At 32.1% G+C, this 24176-nt stretch overlaps 3 protein-coding genes across 5 annotated transcripts; 1 reads left to right on the top strand and 2 right to left on the bottom strand.

Annotated features, from left to right (window-relative positions):
- The first annotated feature begins 1604 nt into the window (after positions 1 to 1604).
- LOC100500429 (fatty acyl-CoA synthetase domain-containing protein) lies at positions 1605 to 5941 on the top strand. 2 transcript variants are annotated; one of them, NM_001251011.2, is made up of 2 exons: positions 1605 to 2146; positions 4293 to 5941. In NM_001251011.2, exons 1-2 carry the CDS (start codon positions 1793 to 1795, stop codon positions 5733 to 5735), a joined length of 1797 nt encoding a protein of 598 aa, NP_001237940.2. In that variant the 5' UTR covers positions 1605 to 1792; the 3' UTR covers positions 5736 to 5941. The 2 variants fall into 2 exon arrangements, with proteins under 2 accessions (NP_001237940.2, XP_014618497.1); XM_014763011.2 differs by having other exon boundaries at positions 1627 to 2146; positions 4214 to 5867.
- Positions 5942 to 10070: 4129 nt separating this feature from the next.
- Positions 10071 to 13407, bottom strand: LOC100813217 (protein STRICTOSIDINE SYNTHASE-LIKE 5). The gene is made up of 4 exons (XM_003519799.4): positions 12892 to 13407; positions 11751 to 12058; positions 10744 to 10873; positions 10071 to 10489 (listed from the first exon to the last, which is right to left on the bottom strand). Exons 1-4 carry the CDS (start codon positions 13279 to 13281, stop codon positions 10214 to 10216), a joined length of 1104 nt encoding a protein of 367 aa, XP_003519847.1. The 5' UTR covers positions 13282 to 13407; the 3' UTR covers positions 10071 to 10213.
- A 1414-nt stretch (positions 13408 to 14821) lies between these two features.
- On the bottom strand, positions 14822 to 18818 carry LOC100806445 (protein STRICTOSIDINE SYNTHASE-LIKE 6). Of its 2 annotated transcripts, XM_041010855.1 has the most exons (4): positions 18097 to 18818; positions 16106 to 16413; positions 15700 to 15832; positions 14822 to 15240 (listed from the first exon to the last, which is right to left on the bottom strand). In XM_041010855.1, the coding sequence occupies exons 1-4, from the start codon at positions 18520 to 18522 to the stop codon at positions 14917 to 14919; spliced, it is 1191 nt and encodes a 396-aa protein (XP_040866789.1). In that variant the 5' UTR covers positions 18523 to 18818; the 3' UTR covers positions 14822 to 14916. The 2 variants fall into 2 exon arrangements, with proteins under 2 accessions (XP_040866789.1, XP_006574654.1); XM_006574591.4 differs by lacking the exon at positions 14822 to 15240 and having other exon boundaries at positions 15719 to 15832; positions 16195 to 16413.
- Between the last annotated feature and the right edge of the window lie 5358 nt (positions 18819 to 24176).

The following is a 24176-nucleotide window of genomic DNA, read 5'->3' on the forward strand; positions in this document are numbered from 1 at the left end:
TCTTTCTAAAGTCATGTTATATTTTCTCAAGGTTTAAATAATTAGACACTTAATTTTAAGAAATTAATCAAGTAAAATAAGACAGTTTCTTATATTTAATAGATTAAAAATTTAAAAGTGTTGTTCGGTTTGTTAAGATGAAGTAAATATGATTCTTTTTTTTGAATAGTCTTTTTAATTGATAAAGTTTTGGAGTAGGACCAATCTCTCTTTTCATCCTTATGCTCTAAACAAATTGTGTAGCGGATTCTTTCTTTCGGCTGTTCTCTTTCCATTTTTCACTAAAACACAGCCTTAGCGTTAAGTATAGCCAATCTGATCCAGTCTGTCAGTGTCCCTTTCTGATCTGATTTTGTATTATTTTTATTTTGGCTGAAAAGGGACCACTAACATAGAGGGGTATGAAACTATGAATCAAGCAAGCATCCATCCATCCATGATTCTCTTTTTCTCTCTCTGTGTATACATTCTCATTATATCAATTGTTTGTTATTATCCTTTAAACTTACTAAATTAGTGAATCAACATTGTGTGACATTACATAGTTGATAGGTAACATTTTTTTTTTAGGAATGTGGTCAAGGATTAAATTCAGATCTCTGTGTATGAAAAAAATAAATGGTAGGAAAAATTAACCTCTTAAGTAAGTCTTATTCATTAAAAATAGATCACGTATAATTAAGTCATGTTGTTATCAAAATTTAACCGAGTCTCTTTTAAATTTTGATAGCAAATAAATAAATAAACAAATAAAAAATAAAAAGTACCAACAAAATTATATTCTCAAGTTTATATAATTTATATAGTCTTTTCGAAGTCATGTTGCAGTTTATATAGTATTTTTTACTCAAGTTTGTTTGGCAAAATATTCTCTTTCAAATATTTTAATTATATATTTTTAAAAATTATTAATGGAAGTATACAAACACATTTACTCATTAAATAGAAAATATTATTATAAATATTGGATTAAAAATATTATATGAAATTTAACTTTATAATAAAAATTTAGTAATTAATGTTATTCTAACAATAAGATACTTATGTATCATAGTTCGATGAAATTATAATTAAAAATATTAAATAAAAAATATTTTTTTTTTGTACTGAAAAAATATTAGAATTTATTTCCAGCATAGGAGGACCACAAATTCTAATTTATCTCAGATACTTGAGTACGTGCATAAAACTGCCTCTGCAAGACAAAAACGAGCATCCAACTCAACATTGTAGTTTACGTGGGTGAACACGGATCAATATGCTACCTCAGGATTAGAATGACCTGTAGTCACTTTAAGTTGAAAATAAAATTTAGAATAAATAGTGATTTTTATCTCTAAAAATACAATGTGACAATTACATTTTATCTCTTCAATCAGATACAGATTTTCATTTATTCAAATACTAACATTGTTACTACTTTACACCTTTTGGGAATGAAGTTATTAGTTATTTATCAATATCATATATAAAGTTCTTCTATTTGAAAATCTTCATCCCAAGTACCCCATGCATATATATAAACAAATAAATCAATGTCTTGATCAATGACCCCACTGATTCCATTGTTTAATTGATGCTTTCGTCAATAATGCCCTCAATAAAATAAAGAAAGCGTTACATAGCCGCATTGACTAAGTACTCACTGTATCTCTCTATTCTCCCAAAAAATAACAAAAAAATCACATAAATTATTCTCTTGGAGAGACTTGAATCCCTCTCCGATGTTTATATATATTTTCTGTGGATAAACTCTTCTCCATCACACTGAATTGACACCCTTATCCATTGAATGCACCATCAATGCGCCATGAGAAACAGCTTCAAGAAGACCATGTTCGGGGCTCGTTCTTCTCTGAGGGTTTTTATATCAAGTACCATCTACTCACATCATTCACGTAAAATTTGTAGCTTTTCGCAGGACCATGATCCGGGTTCGTGGGAATCAATGGAGGGTCTTCTTCGTTGCCCTGCGAATTTCGTTCCTCTGTCTCCCATCAGCTTCCTAGAGAGAGCAGCGAAGGTTTGCAGAGACAGAACCTCGCTTGTGTATGGTTCTTTGGAGTATAACTGGGGTGAGACCCATCAACGGTGCTTGAAACTCGCTTCTGCTATTACCCACTTGGGGATTTCACGTGGGGATGTGGTGAGTTCTTCTTCTGCCATTAATTCCTCACACCTTATCTTTGTTCTGTTTTGTGGTCACGCGTGTGCATGTTTATCAACTAACAAACCCTGCATTTACATGTGCGATCTATTCATCTATATTGCGGGAGAACTGTTCAGTTTTCTTTGTGTGAAAATTGTTTTTGAGCATGATTAGTCTTTGATCATTAGTGAGTTAAGAGACACTAGTGACATCTGACGGTTCAAAAAAAAATAAAACTTGTTGCGTGTACATCCATGTTATATTGTATTGTTTACATGATTTTTTAGAGTTAGTTATTTATTTTAGAGGAAAGTTGGATCCAGAATATTTTGGGTCTCTGATTTCTTTCTTAGTTTTTAGTTTTAAAAACTATTTTTTTAAAACAAATCCATACTATTCAATAATCGAGTACTCATTCAAAGTCTATTAAGCTTCAAAACTTGTTTTCGAATAAATAATTTTTTTTAAAAAAAAAAACAGTATTGGAGATGTTTTCCCACTCTCTTCTATACGAGTTTGTTGAATTTTATTGAAATAGGAAAGTTGGTTGATTATTCAGGGGCTAAAAACGACTTTATTTTAATTATATCAAATCAATCAAGTTCTATTGGCTTATTTTTCCAGTTCTCAGGGTATACGAGTATATTTCAACTTTATATGAAAAATTAAAAAAAGTGAAAACTAGTCTTTCCTATTAGAATGTTCATTGAAGGATCAAAACTCTTCATAGTTCATGTATGCCAATCTCATAAAGCTTAACTTGTTACTCGTTACTAGGATAAGACCTGGGATTCTAATGTTAATAGAAATTTCTATTAACATCTCTGACTCACCAATTGATGGGAAAAACCTTTTAGACTTTAACCATGTGTGCAAAAAGCATGAGTCCACCCAAAACCTTGTGCTGAAATTTCAATTTTATTAGAAGAGAGGGTCAGCAAGGTTTGGACATTTGACCAATTACATGATTAGGCTCCTGAACTATACCAAAGACCAACTAGTCTTGAACCTTTAGCTCAGGTATGGTTTTTATTGAAAATCTCAGACTGTTACTATTCTATTACTAATAAGTCTTTCTAATCCATGAGGGCATTGCATAATAAACAAAAAAAGTTTTTGGTTGACCCAGGCCAAATGTGCTATAAGAGACAGAACACCACTTGTGTAAATGATGATAGAATCAACCTTGATTGAGTAGAAAATTTTGTAAAGATAACTAACAATATAAAAGCCATTTATCCTTGTCTTTAATTTTTTCTTTCTATTCTATATAGATTACCTTGCATGCATTCAACTTTCTTGATGTTTTCTTCTTTATTTCCTTTGACTTCTTTTTTTGGTAGCATATTTCCTTTCACTCTAGTGTAAGTCTTTTTTTTATTCATTTTAAGAAAGCACAAACTGAGGCTTCCAGCTCTCCTGACATGGCAATGCAAATCACAATAGTTACACTGATTCCCTAGAACATCACTCGTATATGAGCTGGTACCCATGAGCTTCAAATTGTTATGTGCTAGAAGCATTATAGTTTCAATTAAAGACACAAGTATACAGATTTAATATGCAAAGCTTTACTACATTGAGCTTCTGCTTTCAATATATCCCATTTCAATCTCAGGAAATACCTAAGTAGAAAAAACTACTTTAGGATCTTCACTAAAAAGGAAAAAATACAACAGAAAACACCCTGTTCTCCCACAGACACAAACACAAACACAACATAAAACAGAAACAGGAGGTAGTTAAGAATCACAACAGAAAATACAAACAGAAAAAATCACATACAAAGGCAGCTAGAAATTACAAGCCAGGTGGGGATTTGTGTGCACGTGGCAACCGTTCTTTTAGGGGAACTATCTTAGTGTTTCATACTTACATTTGCTCGAAGTCAAACACTCTCTCTAGATTTTCCATCATGTTTTTTAGTTACTATTTGTTGCTTTCAGAAATCACTACTTTCTGGATGCTACTTGATTTTTCATCTGCACTGCAATGCTTAGATGTTTCTACAAAATGTGCTGCACTTTTAACAATTCTAATTTGCGTTGATAAAACTTTTGCTAGGGAACAAATATCTGGAAGCATCTTGGGACTTCCAAAGGTAAATGAATCACTGATGATATTCCATGTTGTTTCTGCACAGGTTGCCACCCTATCACCTAATGTCCCTGCCATGTATGAGCTACATTTTGCTGTCCCAATGGCTGGAGCCATTCTTTGCACCCTTAACTCACGCTTAGATGCGGCTATAGTTTCAGTCCTTCTTGAGCATTCACAAGCCAAGGTCCTTTTTGTAGACTATCAACTACTTGAAATTGCACGAGGAGCATTGGACCTGTTAGGCAAAAAAGCTAGAGAATTGCCAATTTTAGTTCTAATTGCCGACAATGATTGCACATCTCACATTGACATTACTTCAGTTAGTTATGAGTATGAAAGGCTACTGGCTGATGGGCATAATGGTTTTGACATAGTGAGACCCCATTGCGAATTGGATCCTATAAGTATAAATTACACCTCTGGTACCACATCTAGGCCTAAAGGAGTAGTCTTCAGTCACAGGGGTGCTTATCTTAACTCTCTAGCAACGGTTTTGCTCTTTAGAATGGATCTTTTTCCTGTTTATCTTTGGAATGTTCCAATGTTCCACTGCAACGGGTGGTGCCTCCCTTGGGGAGTGGCATCACAATTTGGGACCAATGTTTGTGTTAGGAAGGTCACTCCAAAGAACATTTTTGACAATATAGCTCAGCATAAGGTGACACACATGGCAGGAGCACCAACAGTGCTTAACATGATTGTGAACTCTGCATTGACTGATCGAAAGCCACTCAATCACAAGGTGGAGGTGATGACAGGAGGTTCGCCTCCGCCACCACAAATTCTTGCCAAGATGGAGGAGATTGGCTTTAACATCTCTCACCTTTATGGCCTCACAGAAACATATGGTCCAGGAACTTTCTGTGCATGGAGACCTGAGTGGGACTTGTTGCCCCATGAAGAGAGATCAAAGATGAAAGCAAGGCAAGGGGTGCCCCATGTGGCTTTGGAGGAAATTGATGTGAAAGATCCTTCCACAATGGAAAGTGTTCCATCTGATGGCAAAACAATGGGGGAGGTAATGTTTAGAGGGAATACAGTGATGAGTGGATATTTGAGAGATTTGAAAGCAACAAAAGAAGCTTTCAAAGATGGGTGGTTTCATAGTGGGGATCTAGCTGTGAAACATTCTGATGGTTACATAGAAATCAAGGACAGGTTGAAGGACATAGTAGTCTCCGGGGGAGAGAATATTAGCTCGGTTGAGGTAGAAACAGTTTTGTATAGCCATCCAGCGGTTCTTGAAGCTGCAGTTGTTGCAAAGCCTGATGATCATTGGGGCCAAACTCCTTGTGCTTTTGTGAAGTTGAAAGAGGGGTTTGATTTAGATGCTCTAGAAATAATCAACTTTTGCAGGGACCATTTGCCCCATTACATGGCTCCTAAAACTGTCATTTTTCAAGATATGCCAAAAACTTCAACAGGGAAGATACAGAAGTTTGTTCTAAGGGAGAAAGCCAAGGCTTTTAGAGGCAACCAAGCATAATAAAAAACTGAGTTTAAGGGTCCTATCATCCTCTTTTATTTCTATCATCTCTATTTTAATCCTCTAAACCAAACACAACATTAAGAGTGTCGATTGGATCATTTTTCTTAACTTTTTCGGTCGGGTCCTCTATTCTCTGCGAGTTCCAATCTTTGAACTTTTGTTTTTGACAAATATTGTGGCTAAAACGTGGATCGATATTCTCATATTCTTACTCGGGATCAGGATTACTTGCGATCGATCACTCTTGGGCTCTTAGCACGAGCAATCCTAGCCATGATCATGTAGCTGAAAATTTTTCTTAATATTATTTGAAGTATTAATTTTATAAAACTTAAGAAAAAAAAAATTAAAGATTGAGATTTAAACTTTATTCCCTCTGTAACAACGGCGCCAGAAAATCTTCACCCCAAGTAGCTCATGAGTCATGCTTGTGCATTTTAAGCTTACTTTATAAATGAATGTCTTCATTAATTAATTACTCAACTTAACTCACTACTTCATATGTATTTGTTTTGACGTTTAAACTTCCTTTTAACGATTATCCATCGTTGTCAAAAAAAGGTTAATCCATCATTTCTCTCCAGAGTCAAGTCCCATTCAACTTCACTAGAACATGTGAGAATTAATGGTTTTACAAATTAAAACGCAATCCATTGTTTAATTGATGCTTTAAAGAAGCGTATGTTATTATATATATATATAGCCGCATTGCCTAGGTACTCATGGCTGTATCTATACACTCTCCACAGAAAAAAAAAAAACAAGAAACAAAAATCATAGAAATGATTCTCGGACTTGAACCCCACTCCAATGTTCTTCTTTTCGGGATAAAAGTCTTGGCCATCACAATGAGTCGAAACTCGTAACCAATGAATGACCCATCAACTGTGCCATTGAGAAACAGCTTCAAGAAGATCATGTTCTGGACTCGTTCTTATCTGAGGCTTTTCAGATCAACTTCAACATACTCGTCTCGCCATCATTCACGTAAAATTTGTAGCATTTAGCAGGATCATGATCGGGTTTCGTGGGAATCAGTGGAGGGTCTTCTTCGTTGCCCTGCGAATTATGTCCCCTGTCTCCTATCACCTTCCTAGAGAGAGCAGCGAAGGATTGCAGAGACATAACCTCGGCTGTATACTGTTCTTGGGAGTCAGCCGGGACACATGATCAACGGCTCAGTGTCTTCATTTCCAGGGTTCACAACTTTTTTAAAAAATCTGGAAAAAAAATTATTAACTTTATTTTGATGAACTTTTTAATATATAAGAATTTTGTGTATTATTATTTTATGGTTGAATTTATAAATTTATGAATTTCGTTGTTTATGGATACTTTTTTTATTATCTCTTTGAGAGTTCAATAAGTCACATAATTGTTTTTTTTGTTTTTTCTCTTTTTTTTATTACTTTTTTTGTTTTTGTTTTTCTTTCTTTTTTTTACAGTTCCTTTTTTTTTATTTTCTTATGTTTTTTTCTTTTTTACCGTTCCTTTTTCCTATTGTTTTTCTTTGTTCTTTTTTCTTCTTTTCATTTTATTTCTTTTCTTCTCTTTTTTTTTTTCTTTTGGGGGGGGGGGACTTAGACATGATTAGGGTTTGACACCTTCATTCCAATTTTATTGAGTGTTGAAAAAAATTTCAATTTTTTTGATGTTTTCAGTTCAAATGTGATATTAAATCATCTTTTTCATTTTTGCCCACTAAAAAATGTTATTGTCTTGAAAGACTTAATATTGAATTTATTGAAATTAAAAAAGAGAGTAATGATATTTTAGTAAAATTATCTCTTAATCTTGGAATCCTTAATTTTTTCTTAATCTATGTGAAAAACTTAAAACATTTGACATTTTGGAATGATGGGAGTAATTAAGGTAATATCTTGAATTTCTTCCCCATGGTAGTTTTCACTTTCTCTATGCTTTGCTTTATAGTCTGTGCCCATCGAGTAACTTTTGAATCCCCAAATTCGTGGTGACTTCTGAAAACAATTTGGAACCCATACACTACTTTTTGGCTAATTTGGAATCCATACACTTTGATGTTTCATTATCAAAGTCGCACAAGGACTTGTCTCAACTTCAACTTTATGTATCTTGTACTGTCGTTAACTTTGGTCTTCTCATAAATCCTCATTCATTGTGATTTTTATATGGAAGGCACGATGTTGCTTCATGCATCATTTTGATGTTGTCAACTTCAGTCTTCTAATGCAACCTTTTTACTTGTGAATCATATTCAAGACATGATGTTGCTTCATCATTTTGATGCTTCATTCTCAAAGTCCTTCAAGGTCTTGATTCCAATTTAGCTTTGCACGTCATTATGATGTTTCATTCTCAAAATCCTTCAATAATCTTGAATCTGGTTCAACTTTTGTACATCATTCTCATGTTATTTCCATTAAATCCTCTAATATTTCTTCTGAGTATGTGAGGTCTTTTTTATGTCCTTTGCAACTTACTTAGATTGAGATCTTCGAAGGAAGCTTTAAATAATCATTCTGATGAAGTTTCATTCAATCTTCTGATACTCTATTTCAATGTAGTGTAAAGACATCTTTTATGAGCTTCCTTTGATCTCATCAGAATACTTGTAATGATATGCTTTCTTTTACTTTCAACTAAAATACTTAGTAGATTTGTTAGCTTGCATAGCTTTTCTCAATCATCTTTATAATTTGTTTTAGTAATGATTTGTCATAATTAAAACTTGGGCATGGATTCAAAATCAGGAAGTTATGTTTGCATCTTATCCAACAACCAAGTACTTTGTTGCAAACAATAATCCACTACTCTCTTATCCAATTCCCCTAAGGTATGTTTGGTGTGACATTTTTTTTCCAATACCCTACCTCCTATAAGCTTATTATTCTTCCAGAAATACACGAGTGCCATTGCCAATTTGCCAAATACAATTTTCATGAAACTTATTCCACAAATTGCAAAGTCCTCTCCAAAAATTACAACCAACCCTATTCAAATCTAGTTTGGAAAACCCCTCTCCATTGCACTCGTATTTGTTCTTAATTATGTTGGAGCAAGCATTGTTCATGTTGAAATAACCTCCAACCTTCCCTCATCATAAAAGCCTGATTTATATCACACATTCTTCTAATCCCCAACCTCCAACAAATGTAATCATTATCATTATCCCCACCCCACCCCACACACACACATCTTCTGCAAGTTCGATTAATATCATCACAAAGCAATAAAATAGATTGCATGACATATGTGATAGCGCCTGAAGCACGAATTGGTGAGTGTGACCCCACTAGAAAAAGAGAGAGAATTATTGATTTCCAGGCATTGGGTCTTTGATTGACCTTGTAAAAAATGAATTGGTATGTATTTCTAGATGCTCTATCATGAATAATAGGTACCCCTAAATACTTGCCAAGGTACTTCGTTGTTGCGATTCCCAAACCATCACTTAGTTGTTGCCTCACTTGCCAACCCACATTCTTGGAAAAGAAAATAAGATTTGTCACAGCTGACTTTTTCTCAAAAGCTCCTGCAAAACAAATTAAGAATGGTCTATATAGCATTCGCATGATCCAGTGATGCTTCACCAAAAAGAATAAAATCATTTACAAAAGTGAAGTGGGTCGATTAGCTAGGGACCTCCTTTACCCGACCGGATTGGCTTCTTGATATAAGGAACAATCGTTCTATACAAAGCATAAAAATATAAGATTGTATTTTTTCAATTTTAATCTTTTAAAATGTGAACATATTAAGACTAAGACTAAAAATAAAAATTTTAAAATCTTAAAATCACTAAAATTGGACAATCATAAACTTTAAACTAAAACTAAACAAATTTTTTTTATCGAGACTGTAAAATTAAAAACGTGCATACTTACAGTACTAAATTCATATTAAAATCATTCTTAATTTATCACTACCCAATGTTTTCTTGATGCATGGAAAGTATTCCTCAACCCATAATCAATATATATAATAAATTTATCCAGCCGTCAATTATTAAATTACACATGTCAGTTGTTGTATTCTCACTTTCTTTTTCTCTTGCATTTTAGAAAACCGACCACTGTTTTATTTTTTTGTGCCATGCAAAGCGGGCCCATTGCTCTAGTTAACCATTAATCTCCTTCGAAACAGAAAAATCATTATGTCTAACCTCTCCCTCCAATAATCGATATTTAGATATTAAGCTCACTTATTTTTTTCCCAGTTTGAATTTAGATTTTCTTTAAACCTGTGTATTACACGATATAAATATTTTTCTTGTATAATTAAAATTTACAATAACCAAAAAATTTGTAAGTATATAAATATTATCATGATTATTATTATTATTAAAATTCATAATAAATATTTTTAAATATAAAAACATATGTTAGATTTACAATGAATTTTGACATGAATCCCCATTGTACGGCACCAACATGACAAGGCAGAAACTTAAAATTTGTTTCTAGATCACAACCTTACAAGATGTTCACTGTTGTTCAAACTGTGGGGAGAGCAGGGTACTTCTCAATATCAAAACGTGTTACAAAGGGGTAGAAAATGGAACCACCATATATATGATTCCCAATTTTAATCGCACTAGTCAATGATAATTTGGGATCATAATAATGTGCAGTTGGTTTTCCTTCTAAATCCACGACTAGAACTCCTCCATTCTTCGAGATAGGTAGACTCCCTACATACTTTGTAACAATTGCAAAAGTCTTCCTAATGAAAGGGTATCTATATGCCAATTCCAATTCAGGAGTAAGGGCCTGCCAGTAATGCACAAAAAAATATTTATTAGTACACAAGACAAAAGCATGCGTCATTTGTTTTTTTAGATAGTTTAGTTTAAGTGCCATGTCACAAGTCAAATTCCCTTAGTCAATAGTTTTGTATTTACGTTTATTTTTTAAAAGAAGTATTTTGGATATAATGTGTTCCCTTTTCTTTACAAAAATTGAATGATAGTTGCTGGCCAACCCATTGATGTTAAGGTTAATAATGAAACATGTGGATACATTACCGTGACCATTGCAATCAAATAGTGCCCTTGTCCATCATAATGAATGTTATCAGGCATGCCAGGTAGGTCACAAAACTTCTCTATGGTTCCTTTTTTAGGGCCCTGTACGTAATATTTCTCGCATATCATCCTGCAGAACCACCACATTTTAAGTAAGGCAACCAACTTTCCAAACTACTAGTATGCAAGAAGTTTGGATTGAGATCAATGAGATCCAATTCAGACAAAACACAACCTTTACTTACCCATTTAAGTCATAAATATAAGTGCCCTTAATTTCACACTCTGATAGAGATGGTAAATATAACAACAGTACATAATATTAAACGGACTTCAATATAATTTGATACTTTTACATTAATTTATACAATTTTAGTCCTCATTTCTTTTTTTACAGTGATCCTCATATTTCTAGGTAGCAATTTTATTCGCTAAATTTGATCATATGTTAAAATTGGATTAAAATTAGTGTAGCTTCGAAATTGTAACAAAATTTGATGAAACCAATCATCAAGTTAACACAGGTTAAAAAAGACCTCTAAGAAACTATTTCAACCATTGGAAATTACGATGTGTGAAAGGTAGTTAAAAAAACTTACATAAATCTAATATGATTTTTTTAGTACGTACTCTAAAGTGTACTATACGTCAATTAAGTACCATATGTCTAATATCCACAAATTCTATTTTATGAAACTTAAAAGGATTAATGTGGTATATGATGTTGAAGGATTAATGATTTATTAAAATGATTTACACTACGAGTAAGATTAATATTTGATCCACCGGAATGAAACACACTCGTGATCTTCGATTTCAAACAAAAAATATCTCTTATGTGAGACTAAAGTAGGGAACCAATTAATTTAACATATGATAAAATTAAAAGATTAAAATCACTATATTAAAAGTATGAGGATCAAAATTGAATAAGTGTAAAAGTAAAAGGATGAAAATTATATCTAAGCCAATTAATTTCAATGTATTTAAGCCGGTAAATAACTTACAGGACAGATTCACAGAAGACCACAAATTGTTGATCTGCAGAAACTGCAACGCCATTGGCAAAGTAGAGATCTTTGGCAAGCAGGGTTGTCTTCTTTGTTGCTGGGTTATAGCTGAAGAATCTTCCATTTGGCTTCCCTTCCAAGATGTCTAACACAGCATCTTTCACAGGGTATTTGTGAGATGCATCTGTGAAATAAATGGTACCATCATCTGCTACATCAACACCATCTGTTAGTTTGAACTTTAAGCCCTCATACTCATCTACCAGCAGCTCAATCTCCCTTTCACTTGACACTCTCAGCAGTCCCTGCATCATTAATTAATTGGATTACTGAGTGCTCACAAATGATAATGTACACAAGAAGTAAAAAATAAATCAAAGAATAATTAAATGGATACCTATGTAAGTGCTAGGATTAACTTATTCTGAAATTAGAAAGGCTACTGTTTGTATCTTTATGGATAAACTTAGAAAAGAAACGATTTTCTAAACACAAAAGCTATTACCAATAATTAAAGATAAGTAAGTGAATAATATTATAATATAATAATTAGTTGCAGTAAAAAGAATAGTAATTATTATTCAATAAATATTTCATCAATTAAATTAATTCCCGTGAGAGTAAACTCTATTTAGTGACATATTTGATTATGCATAGAAAATACATTAGCATATTAAAATTTTGACTAAAAACTCAATTTGTAGAAATAAGACTTGGATTATTTTGTAAACTCACTTTACAAACTTAAATTTAACCCAAACTTAAATTTACAAACATTAATCTAAACACTAAGTATAAAAAAAAACTAATTTGAATGACCAATACATATTCAGAAACTTGTCGTAATTTTCATAATTTTCAGACTAATTACTTGAACTCTTTAAGTTTTTCTTATTATAGATCATCCTTTTTAATAGATGGTAATAACGTTCGATTTTTTTTAGGAGAATTACGTTCGAGTTAGAAACTGAGTATAAATCACTTAAATTAATCAATTATTGGTAAAAGTGATGGTGATGCATCCTTTTTATTTCTCCATCCAGCGTCTTTTATAACTGATTAAAATCTCAACTTCTTTTTCCTTTACCTCAAAATTAAGCATGACACTTTTTTTCCTTAACACTAATAATCAATGTACCTTTTCCGCGTCAGCAACTATGAGTTCACCATTCGGCTTCAGAGTTAGCCCAAGTGGCCTTCCTCCTGTGTTGACCCAATCTTCAACCGCCGAGTCAAGCACCGAGTCATTCACCGTGACTCGCTTGATCCACCCATCCTCACACCCAGTATAGACGACACGTGCCGCGGCGTCGTAGGCCAAGTCTTCGGGGCCCTCCAAGTGTCCCTCGCCCATAGCTTCCGATCCAACTCGCACGTGGCCGTTACTTGCCGGAACCGCCACGGTGGACCGGCCCAGCTGAACCGGCAAAAAACCCGGATCGAACGGTTCGAGCCGGAAGAAAAGCGCAGCCACCGCCACGGGGAGAATGATAACAAAGAATGGTGTGGAAAACCATAACCTAGACATTAGAAGAGTGGTGGTGGCTACAAGAAAGAATAATAATATTCAGGTATTGGAAGAGAGTGTGTACATAGTACTTTTCGATGGAGTTGTTGTGAATATGATATATGATAATTACGATGCCATAATCAAATATTATACTACGAATTGAAAATAGGCAGCAACATGTGTTTATTTTGTAGTGTAGCGTGTAGGTTCGGTATGAACGAATCAACGTGGAAAAGGATTCAGAAAAAGATAACGTTGGCATTTCGATTGAATTCATGAAAATAACGTCCAGTGGACCGTGAGAATATGCTAAGTTTTTTTTTTCTTCCTATTTTTGAAGTTTAATTTTTGACATGAAATGACATCTATTGTTTTTTTTTTTTTTTTTGGAACTGGACATCTATTGTTAAATATACAACCTCAATGTAGAAAGATTCCCGAGATTCTTATCTGGTAGACGATTTTACCTATAATTAAGACTTAAGAGATAAGGTTATCAAATTGTCCCTTTCTTTAAAAAAAATAAAAATCAAACTCCTTAATTTATCTTATTCATCTCGGTGGTAAAGATATTTATATAGAGTGAAAAGTTACACGAATTATATATGAATTAGTACATATGCATATTAGTTTTGAATTTATAAGATTTTTTTTAAAGATTTGAATTTTGAAGATGAAAATATATATGTCGAATACAAATTTTTAGATTGTTTAGTTGCTATTAAAAGTAGAATATAAGAATAAATAATGAACTCCATCACTTCATGAGAGAAGAATATACTCTCTAAAAAAAAGAGTATTTAAATAAGAGTGAATGTGTACTTTTTTCTGTAAATTGATGTATGGCATTTTTCTTTGTTATTTCTATGTTTAAACAGTGTAGACTCTTTTGTGTTTTGCATTGCATGTTTTGATTATCCTTTAGTCGTATGAATCTTCAAATGTCTGCTCCCTTGCCTATAGCTAACTCTAGATTCATGCTTCTAATCATACACAGTTTATGAGATCTGTACTTTGACTTAGAAAACATGATTGATCTTTTGCTTTTGCTATTCTACTTTTGAATTTGGACATATCCTAAGCTTGTAAACCTTTATAGGTCATTGTTTCGCACCTTTCTTCATTCTTCCAAATTAAGTCTTATCTAAATTCAAGTACTTAAAACAATCCATTAGTAACATCAGATGAAAATACTTAGAATTTACTTTTTAAAAGTTTGTTGTCATTAAAACAGTAAATTTTAGTTTAGAAAGGATCATGCTTCAACATTTTTCACCAACCAAGAACCAACTTCCAAATACAATAGGATAAGTTAAAAAAAAAGTGGCTTGTCAAGCATTTTTTAAGAGAAATATTCTTTCATCCACGTCTTTTTGAAGAATTTCCTTAGAGCTTCCCTTTATATATAAGGTTATTTTTAACAATTATTTTTTAAAAAAATAATTCAAATTTAATTTTGGGATGGAGATAAAAAGAGGTTAAATTAAAATGGACTAGAAAATTGAGAAGATCAAATATAAAGTTAAAGATAAAAAAAAGGATAGTTTGAAATAATTAAGTGAAACCATCTAATAGTGCCACTCCGATCCTCATTTAATAGTGACACCATCTAACAGCTTTTATAAATATAAAGTAACATATACAAGACTTTAATTAAGTGAGCCTATTTAAGTAATTTTGTGTGGCTGATATAATTTCGTCGTTCATATAAGGGAAGGGAGCAGGATATTGCTTCATGTCAAAACGTACTAAAAAGGGATACATAAGGGAGCCACAATATATATAATTTCCAATTTTTATCCCACTTGAGATTAATGATAATTCAGAATCATAATAGTGTGCAGTTGGTTTTCCTTCCAAATCCACAACAAGGACTCCTCCATTCTCCTTTGGTTGTAGTACATACTTTGTAACCATTGCCGCAACTTTTTGAATGAAAGGGTATCTAAGTAATAAATCCCATTCAGGAGTTAAGGACTGCCAATAACCCACAAAACACATTTATCAGTAGACAAGACACCAGCATTTTATATATATTGTTTGTTAATTTACTTTCAGAGAAAGGGTTATCAATGCCAATTCATAAAAACATATTTCACTTTTGGATTTTTTCAATTTTATTTTGCATAACTACAAACCCAAAAGAAGTGACTATTTTTGTTGTTGTGTTAAGGTGGCCAATTTCATGTACTAATCATTCCATTCAGTTAATCCAAATAAACGTTTAACAAAATGTGAATGAAATTAGCACCTTTCACAACTATGTACCCATGCATGTCTCATGTTCTTCTATTATGATATAATTATGTTATGAATATATACCAACCGTAAATTTGGTTGTGTGGGTAAAGGGAAGGGAATTAATGGCACAAAATATCAATCCAATGCTTGATAATGTTAAGGTAAACAATGAAATTAATTAGTACTGCATTATACCGTGGCCATTGCAATATAATATTGTCCCTGTCCAACATAATGAATATTATCTGGCATGCCAGGTAGGTCGCGGCAAAATTCCCCTATTCTTCCCTTTTTAGGACCCTCTATATAATATTTTCTACACCTCTTCCTGCAGAATCAACACAAACCAAAAACAATTTTAGTCAATCCAAAACTTATATACATGTAGTGCTTGGCCTTCTTGAGCTTTAGGTAAATTTCAAATAAAAACAAACATATATATGCTTTATTTTTTTATTTTTTTTGTGAATGTAGGGGGAAAAAGCATGCACATGCATTATTGATTATTACTCACCCAATTAAGAACCTTATATAATTGACTATAGGTGCACAAAACAAATTAACATTGATGGTACTTTAAACTAGCAAGTAATTAACTTACATGATAGTTTCACAGTATATCACGAAATGTTGATCATGTGAGACTACAACTCCATTAGGAAAGTACAGGTTGCGGGCAAGCACAGTTACCTTTTTTGTTTCTGGATTATAGTTCATGAACCTACCATGAGGCTTGCCTTCAATTATGTCATTGTAGTAATCATCCAAAGAGTGTTTGTATGTGGCATCTGTGAAATAAATGGTACCATCTTCTGCTACATCAACACCATCTGTTAAATTGAATTTCAAGCCCTCAACTTCATCTGCCAGTACCTCAACTTTCTTTTTCCTTGTCACTCTCAACAATCCCTGTATCATTGTTGTGCCAAATAATCAAATAAACTCGAGTTGAATAAGGTAATAATGACTTTAAATTATGATGAGTGCAAATAAAGTAAACTCAAAACAAGAAAGAAATTAGAAATGTATTTGTAAATCGACTATTGATAGCTATTCACATGCACGCAAAATAAATCCTCGTATATTAGAATAAAACTTTATGTTAATATTATTAGTTCTCACAAATCACAAACATTTGTTGAACAACTTGGATCTTATGAAATATCTTTAAATTCTTACCCTCGTGGAGAAAATACATGTTGGCAAGTATTTTTTACTTGATGCAATCCTTCTCTTTAATTAAGAATATTCATAACATGGTGATTAGATCGACTAACTCTTCTTCTGTGAGTTTTTTCCATATACAACCTTTTGAATATGAGACTTTGTTTAAGGGGAATAAGGCATACACAGCTTAAACCAACCAATTAGTGGCAACTTATGGTTCTTATTGATATAATTTTAGCTTGATTGGTCATTTCACTTTAGGTATCAAAGTGTGTTTCACACTAGTATAAAAATACGATTTAATATTTTTCTGTTAACATCAATTTTGACGAAAATCGATATTACAAAATATGCGGTGACATTTTTAAAAATAAAATATTATTATTAACACAAGTTTTTCTAAAATTGATGTTAACAGAATGATTTTAACATTAACTTTTAAAAAATTGATGTTATAAATACTCGCTAAATATCAATTTTTTTAAAAATTGATGTTAAAATTCTAATCTCAACATCAATTTTTAAGGTTTTTAAAAAAGATATCCCTTTCTTTATTTCACCAACTCACTTCTACTTCTCTTAATCCTTTGTCTCTCAAAACCCTAAGGCTGTCGCCCCCCCCCCCCAAAGCCTCTCTCTCATGTGATTTTTCAACGATTCTTTTTCTTCTTCATCCTTTCTTTCTCTCACGCTCTCACTTCCAATTAATGGCTTCTTCTTCTCCCTTCATTATTAACATAACCCTTTTTTTTTTGTTTGTCATTTTTTGCTTCAGTGTTGTTGTCGTTTTGGAAAAATTTTAGGATGCCAAAGTGCTTATGGTTGGGGCTGGCAGAATTGGCTGCAAGCTTCTCAAGACCTCCGCTCTCTCTGGTTTCCTTGACATTCACATCGTTAGTTCTCTTCTCTATTTGGGTCTTTCAAAATTTTCTTTTCTCTCAAGGGTTTTTCGGTTTTTTTTTTTATGATGAGTTTTTGAGTTTTTTGTTAGGGTTAATTAATTTTTTATTCTCTAAAATTTTTCAAAATTTGATTTTTAGTTCCTAAACTAAAATTTGATGGTTAAAGTTTTTTATTTATTTTATTAAGATTTTTAGTTGTTAAATTTTTGTTTGACAGATTAAGATCTTTAAATTTTTAATTTTTAATTTTTAATTCCTAAACTGATCCCATTATTTTTATTTATTTAATGAGATTTTAAGGATTAAAAATTAAAATTTTTAAAAATTTAAGAACTAAAATTCTTAGATAAAAATATTAAAACACCTTGATTAGTTAAATTTTTGCATAAAGATTAAAAATTGAATTTCAAAAAAATGAAAAGACTTTTATCGATCAAATTTTATTTAAAGATTAAAAATCAAAATTTTAAAAACTAAAAACTTAATTAATTCAATTATTAATCTCAGAGTTATAGGAACGTACCTTAAACGCGTCCGCAACCATGAGTTCCCCACTTTTTTCAAGAGCAAGTCCAAGAGGTCTTCCGCCCGTGTTGACCCAGTTTTTTACCACCGTGTCAGCCACCGAGTCAGTCACCGTGACTCGCTTGATCCACCCATCCTCGCAGCCGGTGTAAATCACGCGCCGTCTCTTGTCGTAAGCCAAGTCTTCGGGCCCCGACACCTCTCCCACCGCCACAACTTCTGATCCAATGGGCCGACTCCACTCATGGGCCGGGCCTAATGAGCCGAGCCAGTAGAGAACCGAAACCAACGCTACCATGAAAGCAATGGCAAATAAGGATGATAAAAGGCATGACCTTTGTTTTGTTCTTCTCTTCGTAGGGCTTTGAAAGTGAGAGTGATATGGTGAAGAAGAAGCTGAACCCACATGGCTTGACTGGGACATTCTTCAAGGATAATATGCTCATTTGTTACTCAACGATGTAGAAGGAAAGCATGAATCTGCTATGCATTTGATTTAATCCATGACGCATCAATACAATCCATGTTTTTAATTGTTGTTTGCAGCGATAATATATAATAAAAAAAAAGTTGTAGTTTGCTACGCCAATTACAATAATAATTTAATAAATTACTGCTACACACAACAGTAACTGCAATTTATGATGCTTCGAAGGATTGATTTATGTTGTAACTAAATTAATAAATGACATTTGTGTTTGGCATGTACCTTAATTAATTGGGACTTTAAAGCTAGAGAGTAATTTACAGGAAGTTATATAGAAGATCGATCACGAAATATATGTTGATCTGGTGAGACTTACAACTCCACACTGGGAAAGTAGAGGTTGCGGGGAAGCAAGCTAAGCTACTTTTTCTGTTGCTGGATTATAGTTCACGAGTTTACCATGAGGCTTTTCTTCCATGATTCATTGTAGTAATCACCCAAAGAGTATTTAAATATAATGTTTAAATTGTACCGTCATCTGTCACATGCATTGCACCCTATGTTAAATGGAGTTTCATGCTCTCATCCTATCCACTAGCAGCTCAACCTTCTTTAATTTTCCCATGTCACTGAGCAATCCACGTAGACCGTATCACTAATATTGTTGTTTGCCCAATAAAATAATCAAATTGAATTTAATTAATTAAAATCTACTAGGAGTATTAGTAGTGTAATTTGGTTAGGTTTATAAACAAAAATTCATGCAAACATGTTGGTAACCGAAATTTAAAAGTTCGGTAACTCAAACCGAAAGACCCAAAAGAAAATATAGGATACATGCATTAATTGAATTAGGCTATTGCTATTTCCACTTTCCCTTATTACTAGTTTCCCTTTTTTCATTTTTTTTCTTTTCAAAATACCCAGAAAATACACTCCCCTTTGCACACACTTATATAAGTCTTGCACGTCAGAGTTCATTCCAGAAATTCAAATATCGTGGTTATACATGCTTCATATATTTTACATTTTGTACTTTTTTTACAAACTAACAAAAGATTAAAATTATATTCAAGCTTGAGAAAATATGATCCACTATGACTTTCGTTACAATCCTAAACTCCCTCGAGTGACCATTGCCAAAGCAGATAGCAGAGTTATAACATCACAGTGTTGAGGTGATGAGTGGTAGAACAAAGGCAAGGGGGATATTGAAGTTTGAACAGAAGAAGGGGGAGATGACATAAGGTTTTGAAAGCTGAAAGAGAAAAACTTAACATAAATAAAGGGGAATGTATTCTGTAGGGTATTTTTGGAAAAGAAAATGAAAAGGGGAGTGTATTAAGTAATACAGTGGAGTGGAAATAATGCTCTCACCCGTCCCACTACTCCTGCTCCACTTAAAGTTGAAACTTTCATGCCTGTGTAGTGTGTAGATATGTAATTATGTACATAGGAAGTGGATTTCCTCGTGAGCCGTGAGAGAGAAATTAATGGGCAATTTTTAATTATCTAAAATCTTTACCATTTATTTTATAAATATTATATATATATATATATATACCCGTCCATTACACGATTACAAAGTCCAGCGAAATGTAAATGAAGAAAAACAGAAAAAGTATATGATGGCTGTCCGCCGAACTTCTTTTCGGGGGTGTGTATCTAAAAAAAAACAAGGTTAGGTATTTTTGTTGAAGATAATTCAGTAGAATTCTCAAGAGCTACAAATGGTGTATGAAGACCAAAACTGTTAACACAACTATATATTATATATTATGTATTTCTGTATTCAAACTCAAAATTATTAATTTGAGTTAAAAGAATTTTATACATATTCAGTAATAAATTACGGTCACGGTTGTGATGAGTAAAAAAATTTTCATATTTCAGATAATTATAAGAAAATGCGGCTGATGTAATAATAAAATTATAATCACAGTAGAATTAGGGAGAGTCAAAATACTTTGATACTGTAGCCACAATTTCAATTGCAGACGTTATTTAAAATCACGATTACAGTATAATTAATAGCTTCTTAATGATAATACGCATATCAGGTACTGTACGTATGCATGGCACATGAAGGGGCGGCAGGTACACTGCATTGTTGAGGCTGGCTGAAGCGTATAAGTGTCCTTTTAGGGAAAGTGGGAGTGCCTTGACTTACACGACACGGGAGTGCCTTAGCAGCCGCGTTTTGATCTTTTCTGCCTTATTAGTTGTCAAGGATGATGCAAGTAATATCACCATGCAACTAATGGTTTTCAATTCGGTTATTATGCTGAGAACAATGGTTGATCGATGAAATTAGAGCACTTCTAAATTGAACGAGTCAATTTGTCACTTAAAATTACAAAATTTATATGCCACATAAGAATTCAAATTAAGTGGAAGTAACTAGTTTAACTAGTTAATTAGTTTCATGTCATGTGTTGGCAGCCAAAGTGGAACTATAGCAAGTTATTACTCAAACTAGCTAGCTAATTCATTCCATGTCATATGTATATCATTTTTTTTTCAAATGAGACTGGCTCTCATTTTAACATGCCACATGTTACTTGCCAACCAGAATAGTATAAAGGTAAATTTCAATTGGAAACTGATTCCATTTTTAAAAATTTATAATAAAATAATTAAAATAATATTATTTTAATTAAAATATTTATATACTTAAATATGATGATAAGGTAAATGTTGTGTTTAGTTTCACATAAAGAGAAATCAACTTGTGATAGTCTAAAGGTAGATTTTATAGTAAACAAAAAGAAGGTCCTGATGACATAATAATAATTTTAAATCATATGTCAGATCCTAATTTGAAAAAAAAAGTATAAAATAAAATAATAATTTTAATTTAATTATAAATTAAAAATAATAAAAAATTAAAAATTATTACATGATCCAGATTGGATCCTGATTTAATGCTAATAACTAAATTAATTAACTTTTAAACATGTGTGAATTAGTTAACAATTCTTATAACCAGTGACAAAGGATCAACTCATATCAAGAGTAAATCTAATAGAGTTATTTTTCATACTCATCATTCATTTTCTTGAAATCTAATGAATAAGATTAATAACTTATTACAATTATTAGATTTCAAGAGAAATATTAGTTAAAAAATAATATAACTTAATTTTCATGTATTAGTTTTTTGGTCAATATATGATAAATTAAATTGTATATAAAGACATATGATAAGATAAAAGCAAGATAATCTTTAATGCGATGTTAACTCGTTGGTAAGTGTACCAAATTTATCACAAGTACTAAAGTACTCAAAAATCTGAGTGTCGAATCCACAAAGACTTTGTTTGTACTTAGATTAATACAAACCCAATTTAAAAATAATAGATAAAGAATTTAAAATAAAGATAAAGGAATATATTAGATAAGATAAAGATTTTAAAAAATATATAATAGATTTAAAGATAAAAATAGAAGATAGAGAAGATAAAATATTTAAATTAAGATATGACAAAGATAAAAGAAAAATAGAAGATAAAAGATAAGATAAGAAAAGTAAAAGATAAAAATAAAATAAAATCAGAATTTGATAATGTTGGGACCTAGCCTGCCTTATCTACCTGGGATGTATGATTTTAGGTTTTTCTCTATCAATTTGGTGAATTTTTCTTACCCACATCTATTAAAATACTTGCCCATGATGTCTCACGATGAGAAACATATCTCACCTATCTATCTTCGAAATGTCTCTGCAAAGACTTAGATGAAATGCATGAAGTTCTAATTCTAGATGTTTGCTTTGATGCATGAGCATGATGCAATCACTCTATATCTAGAAATGATTTTATCAAGATATCTCTTCCTTTTAGTTCTATTAGAAATTATACTCTCTCGAGCGACTAATTCCTAAAACATATGCATGCAAAACCTTCATTGTTTTCGATTAAAAATTACCCTCTCTCGAGCACCTAACCCTCAAAGATGATGCCATGATGAATAATGCATGAAATTAAAAGTAAAAGATGATGCCATGATGAATAATGCATGAAATTAAAAGTAAAAAATGATAATAGGAAAGAAAATACCTATTTACATTGATAAATATGAAGTGTACAATACATCTTTTAACTTTTAAGCCTACCAGACCCTAACTAGGAATTTAGCCACTCATGGCCATTGAGGGACTTTACAATGGGTGGGGTATAAGAACAGATGGAATAAAATGGGTGAAAGAAAAGGAGAAAATAATTTCCCATAAAGGGGATTCTATAGTGGTGTGTTCTTTTCTACTTGATTTGATTTTTTTTTTTTATAGTTGTTGTAGGGGACTTGAACTTAATGCTAAAAATCTTTCTTTTTGATATTTTTTGGATTTGTTTAGCTTTTAATCATATCTTCATGAGATTTCCTGATATTTTGGATATTTTCTCAATCTTTTTCTCTTTTAATCTCTCAATTTCATATCTGCAAGCCATAAATAAGAAAAATATCAAATCTTAAATTTAAGCCAAAAATAACTGTTAAATAAATATTTTTAAAGATATTTTCAATATATTTTTATTATCAGAATAACTCATAGTAATGACGACAATGACAATGGTAATGATAGTAACGACAATAGTAATGGTGAATGCAATGACGGTAACAATGATAGCGTAGTAGTGACAATGATGACGATGATTGTGGTGATGATGACGGTGATTATGGTGATGATGATGACAAGATGGATGCAACAACAATGGTGACAACAACGATGATAGTGATCATGATGCTGATAATGATATTGACAATAATAATGATGATGTGATAACGACAAAGGTAATGGAGGAAATAATGGTACTGGCGATAATAATTAATGGTGGGATTGATGATACCAATGATGGTAACAATGGTTGTAGTGATGGGGTTGTTATGATAGAGATAACAATAATAGTGACAATGATATAAAAATGACAATGCCAACAGATAACACTGATGATGACGATAATAATGATGACAATAACACTCACAATAAAGATGATAATAATGACGATAAGGGTGGTGAGATAGAAGAAGAAAGGAAGTGACTATCCTATTCTAGTTCTCACATTAAGATAATAAAAAATACATTACACGAATTAATAAAATAGTAAAATAGTATAGTCAACAAGATAAATAAAAATAATTAATTGAGAGTACTGTTCATAGGCCGGATTAGACCGTGTTTGAGGAAACCCATGATTTAGATGCATATATACTAATATGTACTTATATTAAAATTAACATCATTAAAAAATCATAATATATATATATATATATATATATAATATGTAATAATACGTGGAAGTCAAGGACATTCAAACAATGTCCATGTTTCTTTCCTCAAAATAAGGCAAGATTGATTGACAAGTCTGTCATTTCTTTCGTTATTTTTGACGGTCTAACACCGTTATTGTTTGGACATAACATAAAATATCCAATTAATTCAGGTAGAATTAGACAGAGCCATTACGAGTAATTTTAATAAAAAAATTCTTGATTTACATAATTTATTTTTCGTTTGCAATATAATCAATGTACCCTCTCTTCTGGAACGTCGTCAAATGATGAATATTACACCACAAAGTCATAGACAAGATAAAGATAGCAAAGTGGAATGGAAACATGCAGCAGCCAATGTTGAAAACAAGTAAATAATA

Source organism: Glycine max, chromosome 2, assembly GCF_000004515.6.
Source record: "Glycine max cultivar Williams 82 chromosome 2, Glycine_max_v4.0, whole genome shotgun sequence".
In the NCBI taxonomy this organism is placed as follows: Eukaryota; Viridiplantae; Streptophyta; class Magnoliopsida; order Fabales; family Fabaceae; genus Glycine; species Glycine max.

Bases quoted from the DNA above. Each gene is read 5' to 3' on its own strand.
- LOC100500429 (NM_001251011.2), top strand. From the start codon at position 1,793: ATGCACCATCAATGCGCCATGAGAAACAGCTTCAAGAAGACCATGTTC. The intron at 2,147-4,292 runs GTGAGTTCTTCT...GTTTCTGCACAG, and splicing joins GGATTTCACGTGGGGATGTG to GTTGCCACCCTATCACCTAA.
- LOC100813217 (XM_003519799.4), bottom strand. From the start codon at position 13,281: ATGTCTAGGTTATGGTTTTCCACACCATTCTTTGTTATCATTCTCCCC. The intron at 10,874-11,750 runs GTAAGTTATTTA...GTGGTTCTGCAG, and splicing joins GTCTTCTGTGAATCTGTCCT to GATGATATGCGAGAAATATT. The intron at 10,490-10,743 runs GTAATGTATCCA...CATTACTGGCAG, and splicing joins ATTTGATTGCAATGGTCACG to GCCCTTACTCCTGAATTGGA.
- LOC100806445 (XM_041010855.1), bottom strand. From the start codon at position 18,522: ATGTCCCAGTCAAGCCATGTGGGTTCAGCTTCTTCTTCACCATATCAC. The intron at 15,833-16,105 runs GTAAGTTAATTA...TTGATTCTGCAG, and splicing joins ATATACTGTGAAACTATCAT to GAAGAGGTGTAGAAAATATT. The intron at 15,241-15,699 runs GTATAATGCAGT...GGTTATTGGCAG, and splicing joins ATTATATTGCAATGGCCACG to TCCTTAACTCCTGAATGGGA.